The 13571-nt window shown below is 49.3% G+C and overlaps 1 protein-coding gene across 2 annotated transcripts in view; it reads left to right on the forward strand.

Annotated features, from left to right (window-relative positions):
• Nucleotides 1-813: 813 nt before the first annotated feature.
• Nucleotides 814-13571, forward strand: part of Slc36a1 (solute carrier family 36 member 1) — a 34476-nt gene continuing 21718 nt past the window's right edge. The window contains exons 1-2 of one of the 2 annotated variants that reach the window (XM_057775099.1): nt 814-938; nt 12149-12293. In XM_057775099.1, coding sequence (XP_057631082.1) covers nt 12154-12293 — 140 coding nt within the window. In that variant the 5' untranslated portion in view covers nt 814-938; nt 12149-12153. The remainder of the gene's footprint in view (nt 939-12148; nt 12294-13571) is intronic. The other variant, XM_057775100.1, reaches the window with a different exon arrangement.

Genomic DNA, 13571 nt, shown 5'->3' on the forward strand with positions numbered 1-13571 from the left:
ATGTGTACGTGCGTGCATTTCTGTGTGCATGTGTGGTGCATGGAGTATATATAACCATGTCTATGTGTGTGTGTCTGTGTGGAGTATATGTATGTTGAGTGTGTACATAGGGGTGGGGCAGAGGAAAGTCAGTGACATTCTTTGTCTCCTGGAGTTGCCTCCTCCATCTTACTGTTTTCAGACAAGGTCTCTCTCTTACTGAACCTGGAGCCCACTGTTTTGGCTGATCAGTTAGTTGCTGAAGAGGCCCAGAGATCTTTCTGCTTCAGGTCCCGAACCCTGGTGTTATGGTACACATTGCCATGCTTAGCTTTTTATTTTTTTTTTATTTTTATTTTATTTTATTTTATTTTTAATGTGGCTGCTGGGGATCTTAACTCATGTTCTCATTATACCCAGTGAACTATTTCCCCAGCACACAACACTCCCTTTAGAAAATTTAAATTGAAGAAGAGTGTCTTTAAGTTACCCGAGCTGGCCTTGAATTCACTCTGCAACCAAATAGGCCTTGAACTTTTGTTCTTCCCAGCTCTGGGACTGCAATTTTGTACCACCAGGCCTGGATGCATGATTTTGCCCCCCCCCCCCCCCCAAAGATGCATGTTTGTGGTTATAAAAGCGTACATGCTCATTGATATACTTTGCAAAAACGGGGACAGCCCACTCCAAGTCAAGGTGGCCTGAGCTGTGGAGGTCCCAGAGGGCAGCCTTTTCTGCAGCGGCGGCTGAAGGCCGCCAGGTGACGCTGCGGAACAAGAATCTGGGAGGAGGAGCGTGGAGCGCGACAGCACATGACTTGGGCTGGGGAGCCGGCGTCACGTGACGGGGTCCGGAAGCGGCTGTCCAGCAGACTTAAAAACGATGGCTAGGGGTCGTCGCTGAGGCTGCGCGGGGTGGGTTGAGCTGGAGCCGGAGCCTGGGCTGGACAGGGTCGAGCGGTGAGTTGTGCACGCCCTGCGCTGCAGTTCGGAGACACGTCCTGCTGTAGCGCCAGGCGCCCGGTCCTCCCGCTAAGCAAACGCTGCTGCTCAGGGACCGGTCACCCGTGGGGTGGGGTTTCCCGAGCCCTTTTGACAGGTGTGCAGTCACGGTTTCCAGGTGGAGAGGGTCTCACGAATGCCCAGCTCTGGTCAACCCCATGTTTCCTAATGCGGCTGGACGAGCCATGCCCTTGCCTTGGGTCACAGGATACCAAACTGCAACTCCCCTCCTCCGATAGGAGGGGAAACTGAGGCTCGGGGTTGTATGGGGGCTTCTGAGATATTCTCGCGGCAGGGTGTCAGCTCCGGTAGCTGTTAGCCTCCTGCCACGTCGCCTTCTGCGGGGAAACTCTCCCTGCGAAGGGCCACTTGTCCCTTCCGCTGTGGGTCGCGTCCTTGTTTAGCTCTGCTCTGCCTGGGTTCTCCACGCCAGGCTTGGGCTCTGGGTGTGGTTCTGTTCGCTGATGGTTTTTTATTTCTTGCACACTCATCACTCTGTAGGCTTCGTTTCTAACTGTTCTCCTGTTTTGTGGAAGTCACACAGAAATATGAAATAGGAGCTGGAATAGGCTAGAGGGGCCAGGGCGTGGAGAAGCCCTGATGTGAACTTGAAGACCATTTGCTTTGTTTTGTTTCCCATAATTAGATTTTGGTAGCGACTGCTTATGTGGATGGATTTTTTTTTTGGCGCGCGGGGGGGGGGGTGTATGTGGGGACCTGGGGCTGGAGCTTGTTGATACAGGATAGCAACATAGTGTCCTGTATGGAACTGACTGACCCTTGGGAATCGCCTAGTGTTTTAGCTTTTGCCTCTTGCTTGACGCCTAAGGAGACTGGGAATCCTCAGCTGGGTTTACATTTTTCAGTGTATGGCAATAGGGCTGATTGAGCCCCCCGGGCGTCCTTTTGTTCTGACATTCTCATCATTGGGATCTGTTTGCTCTTATTTGGAGAGATTGCTCACTGCTTGTGTACAAGGGCTAGATCTCGTTCTGGAAGGAATTTTACCTATACTTATTCCTGATTGTCTTGAATGTACAACCCTTGCCCCTCTACGGCCCCCACTATGGCTGAATAGACAACTGGCAACTTATTTTTCTCAGGACCAAGACCTCTTTTGGCTCTTGTTTGCATTCTAATTTACTAATTAACAAGTATATTTAGCATATAGGATTTTTGTTTGGATGGATGGAACCCGGGCCCTTGGACATACTGAGCAAGCACTCTTCCATAGTCCACATCCCGCCGGGCGGTGGTGGCGCACGCCTTTAATCCCAGCACTTGGGAGGCAGAGGCAGGCGGATCTCTGTGAGTTCGAGACCAGCCTGGTCTACAAGAGCTAATTCCAGGACAGGCTCCGTAGCTACAGAGAAACCCTGTCTCGAAAAACCAAAAAAAAAAAAAAAGTATGGTGGACATAGTCCACATCCCATCCCTTAATTTTCGACTATGGACCATGTTTCTTTAAAAATGTTCTTGAGGTTGAAAGTAGGAGGTGCCGCTGGCTCTCAGCACTTAGCACTAACTTGAGGCTGTGTGACATATATGCTCACTGCAGCCTCTTTGTTTTTATGTCTCTACGTTCTCTTTAAACCCCGTGGCTGTTCCTTTGGCCTCATTCATGTTTCGCTGTCTTTGTCTAGCCCTGAGTCTAGGAGAGAGGCATTTATTTATTTTATTATTCTGGAGACTACAGTTGAGATCAGTGCAGTCAGGGAAGTGGTTTTGAGCATGAAAACTTTCAAGGAATCAGTTCTCTTTTGTGTTGGACACAGTGGTGTGGAGTTCCTTGTCGCCACATGGAATTATCATTGGGCATTTAATTGATTACCTTGGGTTCGTTGCAGGTGACTCTCTAGTTGGCTAGAGAACTGACCTAAATACAGCTGTGTTTTCCTTCTCTCCTCCCCTCTCCTTTTCCCTTTCTCTCAACCCCTTTCCCCCTCCTGCCCTCTCTTCCCCTTTCCCTTTCCTCCCATCCTCCCTCTTCCTTTCTCTGTGTGTTTGTGCACATGCATGAGTGTGTGCATGTGTGCGTGTGTGTGTGTGTGTGTGAAATCAGTGCACAACCTGAGGTGATGTTCCCCAGGCACTATCTACCTTTGCTGAGACAGTCTCCTTGGCCTGTAGCTGGCTGATTGTTTAGGTTGGGTTGGCCGTGAGCCCGTGGATTCACCTGTCTCCATTTCCCAAGCACCTGGATTATGAGGGAATCATTGTGCTGGCTTTTCCCGTTGGTTTCGGGAAATGAACTCAGGCCCTTGTGTTTGCAAGGCAAGATTTTACTGACAGCTACTTGCCAGCACCTCGTTTCCTTCCTTTTGCCTCAGCTCCCACTTCATGAGGGTCTCAGCTCTTTAGAGCTGGCTTCTTGTTGCTCTTTCCCTGTCTTGAAACCAGACCTTGGGCTGAGCTGGTGAATTTTTTTTTTTTTTCCTGCTTTCACCGGCCCCGAAGCTGCTGCTGACCGTTTCTAGAACCATGTTCCTGCAGTGACTTTTCTTTTTCCTGTGAGGGAGAGTCCCATTTCGTCCGTTGACCTGAGTCCAGGCCTTGGGGATCTCATGCCTCCTTCCTTTGGCCAGATGCAAAATGCAGACCTCCGCCTCATGGATTGGGATGTAAGCTGCTTAGCATGGAAGCCACAGGATGCTGTATGTGAGGCTACCTGAAATACATTGCTCTTGGAAGCCTAGACATCCAAGCCAGGACTCAATGACCTGCTCCTGTGTGTGTGTGTGTGTGTGTGTGTGTGTGTGTGTGTATGTGTGTATGTGTGTGTGGCAGGGTCTCCTCTGTGCTGCCTTTCTCTGTGAATTCAGCAGTCTGTCTGTGCAGGGCATTGCAGGCCTTTGGTCTTAGCTCAACATTTTCAAGTTAGGGACCCGTCTCAGTCCTTGCCCTAGTTTGCTCTCTGTTGCTGTGATAAACATCATGGCCCAAAGCAAGTTGGGGAGGAAAGGCTTTGTTACATCTTATAGCTTATAATGAAGGGCATCTGGGCAGGAACTCAGCAAGGGAGGACCTGAAGCCGAGGCCATGGAGGAACACTGCTTACTGGCTTGCTCCCCATGCCCAGCCTGCTTCCTTACACCAACCAGGACCACCTGCTCATGGGTGGTACCACGTCCAGTGAACTGGGCCCTCCCACATCAATCATTAATCAAGGAAATGCTTCACATTCACAGACTTGCCTGCAGGAATTGGATGTAGGCATTTTCTCCATTGAGATTCCCTTCTCCCGGCGGTGTGCTGGCCATTCTTGGTTGTCTACATGACTACAATGGAAATTAACCAAAACTAAGCAGCTGGGTATACCCATGAGGGATTTTCTTGTCTTAATTAAATCATTTGAAATGGCAAGCCACACTTTTCACCCAGATCTTTTGAGATGGGAAGATCCGCCTTTAACCTGGGCCACACCTGCTGGCAGCCTGTGTAAAGGACGAGGAAGAAGGAGGAGCTCCCTGCCTGCTTGCTCTTGCTAGCAAGTCCATTCCTTCACTGTAATGAGAGCCTTCTTCTTCAGGATTCCGGCATATGCTGAAGACCAGCCGAGACATCCCACCTTGTGGGCTGAACAATGACTGAATCCTTGTCAGTTCTGTCCTCTAGAGAATCCCGGCTAATACAGTGACCCTGGCTTGAGATGCCAATCCTGTAGAGTGTTAACCGGCACTACAAAGTTTGTGTAAAGAATCTTTCTCTGGTCCAGGGTGTCTCCATGGTAACAGTCACTACCATCACTGAGGGTCCACTGTGTGCCAGGCAATGCACCTGGGCTTTATCTTATCTTCCTAACAGTACTACAGCTTGGCGTACTGGGGACCGTCTCTCAGGTGAAGGAGTTCAGATAGAGAAGCAGAGAGAGTAACTTTGTTGGAGTTCCTTCCTGATGCCAGCCTGTATATATCTTGCTCTGGGACTAGTTTGGGGCTAGGCATTTTAGAGCCTGTACCATCTGGTGGTAGAAGGGTTGGTAGAAGGGTATTGGTCCGGAACTGTGGTTTGCTGACCTGGAATTGCAGGTGACCTTTCTGCATCTGGCAGTTGGATGGAGCCTTCTCTGCATAGGCTGTGGTTTGCCTCTGGATGTAGGCTCTTGTGAAGTCACGCCTGGCCCTGGCACTTGGTGTGTGTGGGTAAAAACTAACCAAGCTTGCCTGTCCCTTAGTTACCGTGCACTGCTGACAACAGCAGCTGTCCCGTGGCTGCCCCAGCATGGGACTCCTTCAGGCACGAGGCTGGATTGCAGAATACACCGTGGTGGCTTTGGTGGAGCGCCTCCCGATGCTGTTTCTAACTATTCTTGTAGATGGAAGAAATTTTCACTTCCCTCCTGCTAGACATTGGGCAACCCAGTCTGTGTCTTCTGTTCTTTTTTATAGAATTCTAGTACCAGAGAAAAGAATGAACTGGTTCTAGAATCCAACTCATAGCGTTAAAATAATAGACCACTTAGTTTGCAAGTACTCACCACAGTGGACTGGAGAGATGGCTCAGAGGTTAAGTGCATTTGCTCCTCTGCCCAGAAGGCCAAGCTTGGTTCCCAGCCCCCATGCGGGAGGGACATAGCTGTGTGTAACTCCAGCTCCAGGGACTCTTATGCCCTTTTCTGACATATATTCACACAAAATGCACACGCATACACATCAGTAAAATAAATCTTAAAATCTATTTTTAAAAATTACTACCGGTTCATGACTGGTGGGAGGTGAGGCCGGAAGTATAGGCATCATGATAAGATTATATATTTTGAAGCGCTTTGTGTAAATGATTGTGATCAGGGTCACTCGGGAAGCCCAATAAAACCAAACCTGCTGAGTGTTTGGGTGCACCCCTGTAACCCAGCACTCGGGTGGCTGACACAGTGGAGAGAGACCAGTCTGAGTTACAGAGAGAGGAGAGCCTGAGTCCAAAAGAAAAACATAAAAATAAAATAAGGCTTCCTAGCCTTGGCTGAGCAGAGCCAATAGATAGCATGCACATTCTCTCTGCTTTCTAAATATAATGTAATAGCATTACAATCTAGAAAAAACCTTTTTTTTCAGTTTCTACATCTGATCTTAGCCAAAAGGCAAAATAGCATTTTTTTCATTTTAATATTTAGCTGAATATATTCCAAAGTAATATCACTGTAACACATAGACCACATAAAAATTTAAATTCATAAGGTATTGTGTCATTTTTATTCTAGTGTGTTCAGGGTTCAGCTCTGATCCCTGGGTTTGTTTTGTCTCACTTTGTAGCCCATCCTGGTAATTCTGCCGTAGCTTCCCTATGGGTCCTGTTGAGTGGAGACTTCGCCTTGTGTTGACGGACCACACATAATCCATAAACTGTTGCTGTCCTCAAGAACCTGAAAGACAAGCCTGCTTCAACTTTCTCGCATTACATAACCCTCATTTCACGTTAACAGGTCCCATTAAATCTCCCAAGGGGGCAGGGGTTGGCAGTTGCTGGAGCTGACGTGGATGCCAGGCTTCCTCAAGGGAGCTAGGGGGTGGGTGGCACAGCAGGGGAGCAGGAAAAGGAAGAGGAAGGAGAGGCCCTGTGTAGAATGGGGTGACTGTGTTCACCCTCCCCAGTGTGCCAACTGAGAGTGGGGTATTGCCTAGCCTTGCCGGAGATGGACTCTCTCTGTCCTCCCTCCCCCTCTCTAAGACAGGGTCTCCTGTAGCCCAGGCCAGCCTTGGAGGACCTTGAGTTTGTGAGCCTTCTTGTCTGCGTCTCCTGAGTGCTGGATTACAGACCTGCACTCCATACTGGTGCTGAAGAGGGAGCCAGGGCCTTGTGCGTGCTATGCCAGGCAAGCTGCCTACCAGCTGGGCCCCATCCCAAGCCCTGGGAAATATGCCTTCTCCCAGACTGGTCTTGTCTGTTTGGACAACTGTGCAAATATAATAGAAGGTTCTTCCTGAACAACCAAGTGTTTGTTGGTTTTTTTTTTTCTCTCTCTTTCGACTCTTTGCTCTTTTGACAGCCCACCACCCAGCTCCCAGATAAGCACATGAAAGCTTATTATTTCTTATAAATGCCTGACCTTAGCTTGGCTTAGTTCTAGCCAGCTTTCCTTAACTTAAATTATCTCATCCACCTTTTGTCTCTGGGCCTTTTCCTTTTCTTCTGTGTTTCTGACTTTCAGTCTTACTCTATGACTGCCTGGGTGGCTGGCCCCTAGCGTCCCCCTCTCCTTGTTCTTTTGCTCCTTGATCCTCCTTCTCTTTATTCTCTCTGCCTGCCGACCCCACCTATCTTCCTTCCTGCCTTGCTATTGGCCTTTTAGCTCTTTATTAGATCAGTCAGGTGTTTTATACAGGCAAAGTAATGCAGCTTCACAGAGTTAAACAAATGCAACATAAAAGAATGCAACACATCTTTGCATCATTAAACAAATGTTCCGCGGCATGAACACATCTTAAAATAATATTCTACAATAACCAGGTACCTCCCTCCCCCTTCCTGTCAGTCTCTGCACTAAAGAATCCTCAAGGTTCTAAAGAAAAAGTCTAATGCATGAGGCAGCCCTTTGACTTTCAGTGGCCTGGCCTGAGGGTGTAGGCCTGTAATCCCAGCTACTTGAGAGGCTGAGGCCTGAAGATCTCAAGAGTGAGTTCAAGGGCAAGACTCTGACTCAACAACAACAACAAAATGGGGGTAAGAGGGATGCTTGTGCTACAACCCAGTGGTAGAGCGCTTCCTAGCCTGTGTGATTCTGTCACTTTGATCCCCATCCCCAAAACAAAAACAAGCCAAAAACAAAACAGGTGTTGTAGTTCTTAAGTCATAAGGGTGGAGGTTCTCACTGCCTCCTTCTTTATCAGATTTCCACCCCTTTCCTGCTCCTGGCCCTGAGCCCTGGATATACAGTGTGTTCTAACTTCATGATTCTTTTAGTGTGTTGCCTGGTACACAATGCAATGCCCAAGCCCCCTGCAACTCTCTGCCTGCTTCCCCTTCCCATCCTGGTGTAGCCTGGAATCACCCGCATCTGTAGCATGTATTATTATGTTATTCATTTAAGTTTATCATTAACCAATGCCTATAAACGGCATCTCCCCCAGCATCACTATGCACACCGTTGCTAAGCCACATCCCCCGTATCGGTAGCCACCCATTAGACCTCAGATCTAGAGATTTCAGTTTAGTTTTGAGCAGTTGCCTTCGCTTCATTCTGCTGTGGGGAACTTCACTTTTGACACACGGCATAGAGAAACCTCTTTACAGTGTCAGGGACAAATTGAGAATCTGCGCCACAGCAGACCCTTTAACATAAATTTCCTGTATTTTATTATTAAATGAAATTAATTTTTTATTTTTTTATTTTTTAGACAAGGTCTCAGTATGTACCCCTGGCTAGCCTGGAACTCGCTGAGATCCATCTGCCTTTGTCTCCCAAGTGCTGGGATTAAAGGCATGAGTGACCACATCCGGTTTAATTAGGTTTGAAACAGGGTCTTACTGTATTGCCCAGGCTGGCCTTGAATTTGTAATTTGACTCCTGACTGCTGGGATTATAGGTTGAGTCACCACACCCTGGCCACAGTTGGTTTGTGCTGGGTTGGGATTTATTGTCGTCCTGTTTTGCCTCTGCCTTCACAGCTCATATACAGGTTCTATTTAGATACGTGGGGTGTGCTGGAAGAGACTAAAAGTAAGTTGCTATGCACATAGGCAATTCCATTCTTTGATTGGCACCTCAGAGCTACAGGGAGCCCCGGTCTGCGTGTCCCACTCTCCTCTTTGTGTTTGCAAACTAAGATCATAGGGGAGAAAATTGTTTGGTTACCAAGCAAATTGGTGACAGAGGCCAGCTTCACACCCAGGCCTCCTGGTGTGCACATCGACTCATTATTAGCTTTTGCTCGTATGACAAAGAGGGTTTCCACTTTCTACATCAATGTAGGCTTTTGCTTCCCCCAGATGTGCTCGAGTCTCTGTGTCCCATGAGTCAATGCAATCCTTGGGCTCTCAGTGGGAGCTGGTGACTGTAGAGCCGGGGGTTCCTCCCTGGGGTTACAGGCTCCGTCCCCAAGGTGATGGTGTTGAGGAATCTTGGGGTCTCTAACAGACCCACGGGACACTACTGTCATGGAGGGGTTGATGTAGTTGCCCAGTGAGTGGGTTAGTAACCTTGGGAACAGTTAGGAAGTGAACATGGCTCTTCCCCTTGGTCTCTTCTCACCTTGTGATCTTGCCTCCTCACTCTTGTGACCTTTCTTCCTCACTTCCCATGGGTTTCTGGTTTTCTGCCATGCATAAAGCAGGGTGAGACCATTGAGGGAAGCAATAGATACTTGAACACTCAGAACTGTGAGCTCCCTCCCTCCCTCCCTCCCTCCCTCCCTCCCTCCCTCCCTCCCTCCCTTCCCTCACTTCCTTCCCTCCCATTCCTTCTCTTCCTCCCTTCCTTCTAAAAGATTTATTTTATGCATGTGTGCTCTATCTGCATGTGCACCTCTATGCCAGAAGAGGGCACCAGATCCCACTAGAGATGGTTGTGAGCCCCAATGTGGTTGCTGGGAATTGAACTCAGGACCTCTGGAAGATCAGCCAGTGCTCTCAACCACTGAGCCATCTTTCCAGCTCCTGCTCATTTATTAATAAATCACCTAGCTTCAGATAGTTTGTTAAAGCGGCAGAAAGTAGAGTAAGAGCCCTTCACTGGCTTTCCACTATGTAGTTCCCTTGTGAGGATACGCAGCTCCTTACCTGGCTCGCAGTTGGTAGAAGATGATGTGTCCCTGGATCACTCTTGTGCTGGAGGTAGGGCTGGTTTTCAGGCGTCTGCAGAGTGGAGCCCTGAGCAGAGAGACATCCTCTGGGCAGCTGGTGTTGGGGTGGCAGTTGGAGAGTCAGCTTCATCTCAGAGCCAGGCTGGTGTCTGCTTGCTGGGGGAGAGCCTGGTGGAGAAGGAATGGGTTTTCTTGATCATGTTTTTATTGCTAATGTACTTTCCCACCTTTATTAGACTGTGGACCCTTGAAGAATAGGGAGCTGACTCTTTTCCGTTTAGATCCCACAGCACCTGGCACTGTCACCAGGACACATTTCCACACCAACAGGCAGTCAGGAAGGAGATACACTTCTGGCCTTGCTATGGCTTGGCAGGACAGGCCCCTCTGTCTTTGGGGGAGAGCCTTCCTCTATGCAATGAGGGGTTTAAGGTGACCTGTGAAGACTCCTTAGCACTGGGCTAGGGTTCTGGGGGCTTCCACGACTTTCCCCTGGCTGAGAAAAGCCCTTCCCTCTGCTCTTCTCCCCTCCTCTCTTCCCCAGAGCCATGTGGAGAGGACATAGCCTCACCATCCCTCATCAGCACACAGCAGGGAGGGTTGCTTCTTTCACCAGCCATTAAACATGAACAAATTCATAAACATTTAAAAACATCTTAAGAGAAGGCATGGGGCTGGAAAGGTGTGACACCGTCCTCCCCATCATGAAGGTCATGATCAATGTTCCTGTAAGAAGACGGCTTTAATGAGGGTGCGAGTGTTTATTTAGTCAACATTTTATGTGACATGGGAGCCTTCTGAGGAAAATATGGAAGGGCCCAGGGGGTTCCGTTCACTTTGAGCTCACATTCCCGATTGTACGTTCTGCTTTGCTGAAGTGTGGGCAGTTGTGTGGAAAAGCGGCCACAGTGTGTGGTAGAGGACGCCAGCTGAGCTACACCCCACCCGTCTGACCATTCAGATTCTGTCTGCCTCTGTGTGGAACTTTCCCTCCTTCCAGGACAGGACAAAGAAAACAGGAGGGGTAGAATGGCCATTTTAGGTCTCATGGCTGCTTGGCAGAGAGGGGAAGAATTCTGGTGTCTGAGATTCACTTCAGGGACAGAGGTTGAGAGGAGGAAGGCATGGAGCAGACGTGCTGTTGGGGCAGCTCCTGTGGCCTTCAGGCTCCTCCTTTAGTTCACACTGCTTGGTTGCCAAAGCTGTGATTTTTGTACTGGACTTTGGGAACCATTTTATGAGCCCCCAACACAGCATCATGGAGAGGAGCTACTGAGACAAAGATGGGGTATCTCATGGTCTTTCCTGCTCTCATTCCTCTTCCTCTGAGCTGTGGTCAGCCACCATATTCCAACACTCAGGTTGGTGGCAAGAAGAGCCCAGGGTGAGGGGATGAGCCTTCCTGATCACCCCGACCTAGTTCCGTCCCTGTTGCTCTGATGAAAGCCTCCATGTGAACAAGCTGGAGGAGAAAGGGTTAATTTTAGCTCAGAATTTCCGGTTCTAGTCATTTGTTTCAGGGATGTGAAGGTGGCAGAAACTTGAAACAGTTAACTGTATCCACAGTCAAGAGCAAAGAGAAATGAATGCAGACACACTCCCATGCTTGTTTGTGCTCAGCTTGGTTTTCCTAGGGAATGGTGTTGCCCATAGTGGGCCGTATCTTTTCACATCAGTTAACTTAAGATGGTTCCCCTATAGATGCGCCCCGCAGGTCAACCTGATCTAGATAGACCTTCACTGAGATTCTCTTTTTAAGGGGATTGTAAGATGTGTCAAGGTGATGATTCAAATTAACCATTACAGTTTCCAAAGAGTAGGAGATGGGCAGAGCTCATGGTGAGAATAAGGGAGTTGTTTGTGGTCTGGGACCCTGTGGAGCTGGAGGAGAATTGCGTGGCCCTGAGGGATCTCATGACTAACACTGCACTGTCTGCTGAAGGCAGAGGATTAAAAAGGACACCCGAAGAAACATCTAGGTTCATGTCATCTGAGAGCTCGCTCTTGAGGAAGGCGTGTGATTTAACTAGTGTTTGAGGTTCAAGAGATAAGCTCAGAGGAGGGTGGGCGTGAACCCAGCCAGAAGACCAGGGAAGGCTCCTTGGAAGTGCACACTTGCATTACTCCGCCCTGCCCAGCGACCTTACTTATTCGTTGCCCAGGTGCCCTAGAATTAATTTAGAAATTTATGAGCATGGCACCATGTGGGAAGGTGGGGAGGCAGAGGCCACACAGGCCCAGCCTGCCCTGTGGACTTCGTGCCTCTTGCGTTCTCCTTGGTTGGGACTGGCCACTCCAGTCAGACTCACCCTGTGGTGCATCTGTCACTGGGAGCAGCTGTGACAATGGCTACCGCTGTGTCTGAGCCCACCCCACACCTGGAGATGAAGGCCCCAGCTACTGGAGGTCTTAATGTCGCCTCTGTCCCCACAGCGACCATGTCCACGCAGAGACTTCGGAACGAAGACTATCACGACTATAGTTCCACAGACGTGAGCCCTGAGGAGACCCCATCTGAAGGCCTTGGTAACTTCTCCCCTGGCTCCTACCAGCGCTTAGGGGAGAGCAATAGCACAACGTGAGTACTTGTGACCCCTGCCATGGAGTGGGCTTTCCTGTCCCCAGGTCTCCCCGGGAACGGTTTGTGCCTCCATCTTCCCATTTGACATCATACCCAGCTTGACAGAGGAAAGGGCTCTGCCCTTCCTGGTCATTTCTTATTCCTTGTTAGTTCCAGAAGGCTGGTGGCCAGGAAGAGCTTTGACTTAAAAGCCTCTAGAGGCATAATCTCTTGGGCTAGAACCAAGTGTCAGATGCACCTGGCCCCATTAATGCCTCCTTGGCAGAGCCTCATGGGACTCCTGTCCCATCACCAGGCGGCAGACGTGGGGAGAGGGAGTGGCAGCGGTATTTAAGAATCCTCCAGAGGGGCTGGAGAGATGGCTCAGAGGTTAAGAGCACTGACTGCTCTTCCTGAGGTCCTGAGTTCAATTCCCAGCAACCACATGGTGGCTCACAGCCATCTGTAATGAGATCTGGTGCCCTCTTCTGGCCTGCAAGCATACATGGAAGGAATGTTGTATACATAATAAATAAATAAATAAATATTTAAAAAAAAAAAAAAAAAAAAAAAGAACCCTCCAGAGTAGGTAGGGAAGAGAGATCCACTTTGCCTTCCTTAAGGAGGCTGCAGTCTTGAGCCTGGAAGCTGTACCACTCTCGTCGGGGCCAAATTTGGCCCTCTTTGGCCCTCAGTCTCTCCAGATATAAGGACTGGTTGAGAAGTGCACTGGGCAACTGGGCTGGCTGTGTGAGGTTTACTCCTCAAACTGCAAACTTCAGAGGGAGGGGTTCTGTTCTAAGTTTCCAGGCATGCCCCTGGCCCTTTTCAAAGTCCCAGGACCCTGTCCTTGGCAGCCCTGTCATTTATCCCCAATCTCAGCTGTCACCCTTCCAGGGTTCCATTGTGGGTTGGATGTGACTTACCGAGGGCTGCTTGTGCCTACGTGCCCCCACTCTCTGTGACTGCTCGAGAGGATGTGGACGTTGTGGGGACATGCCCTCTGCCTGCAGTCTCTCCTAGGAGGGACGTTTTCTGTTGTTAACTGAGGTGGGCATGGAAAATAGCCTGTTCACATGACTGGCTCCTTGCCACCGCTAACACAAAGGTTCTGGCTTTTAGCTTATTGCCCATGCAACATACTGTTATAGATTCCCAATTGATTTGCAATTTATCTGGTGGAAAAGATTGCCTAAGGTGCTGCTGGTGGCAGCCAGGACCTCCTTCCTGTCTTTCCTCTGACCTCATCCACCCCATCAATGTCTCCCAGGGAGGAGGAAATCCCTTCAGGAGTTG

Source organism: Chionomys nivalis, chromosome 7, assembly GCF_950005125.1.
Source record: "Chionomys nivalis chromosome 7, mChiNiv1.1, whole genome shotgun sequence".
NCBI classification, from domain to species: Eukaryota; Metazoa; Chordata; class Mammalia; order Rodentia; family Cricetidae; genus Chionomys; species Chionomys nivalis.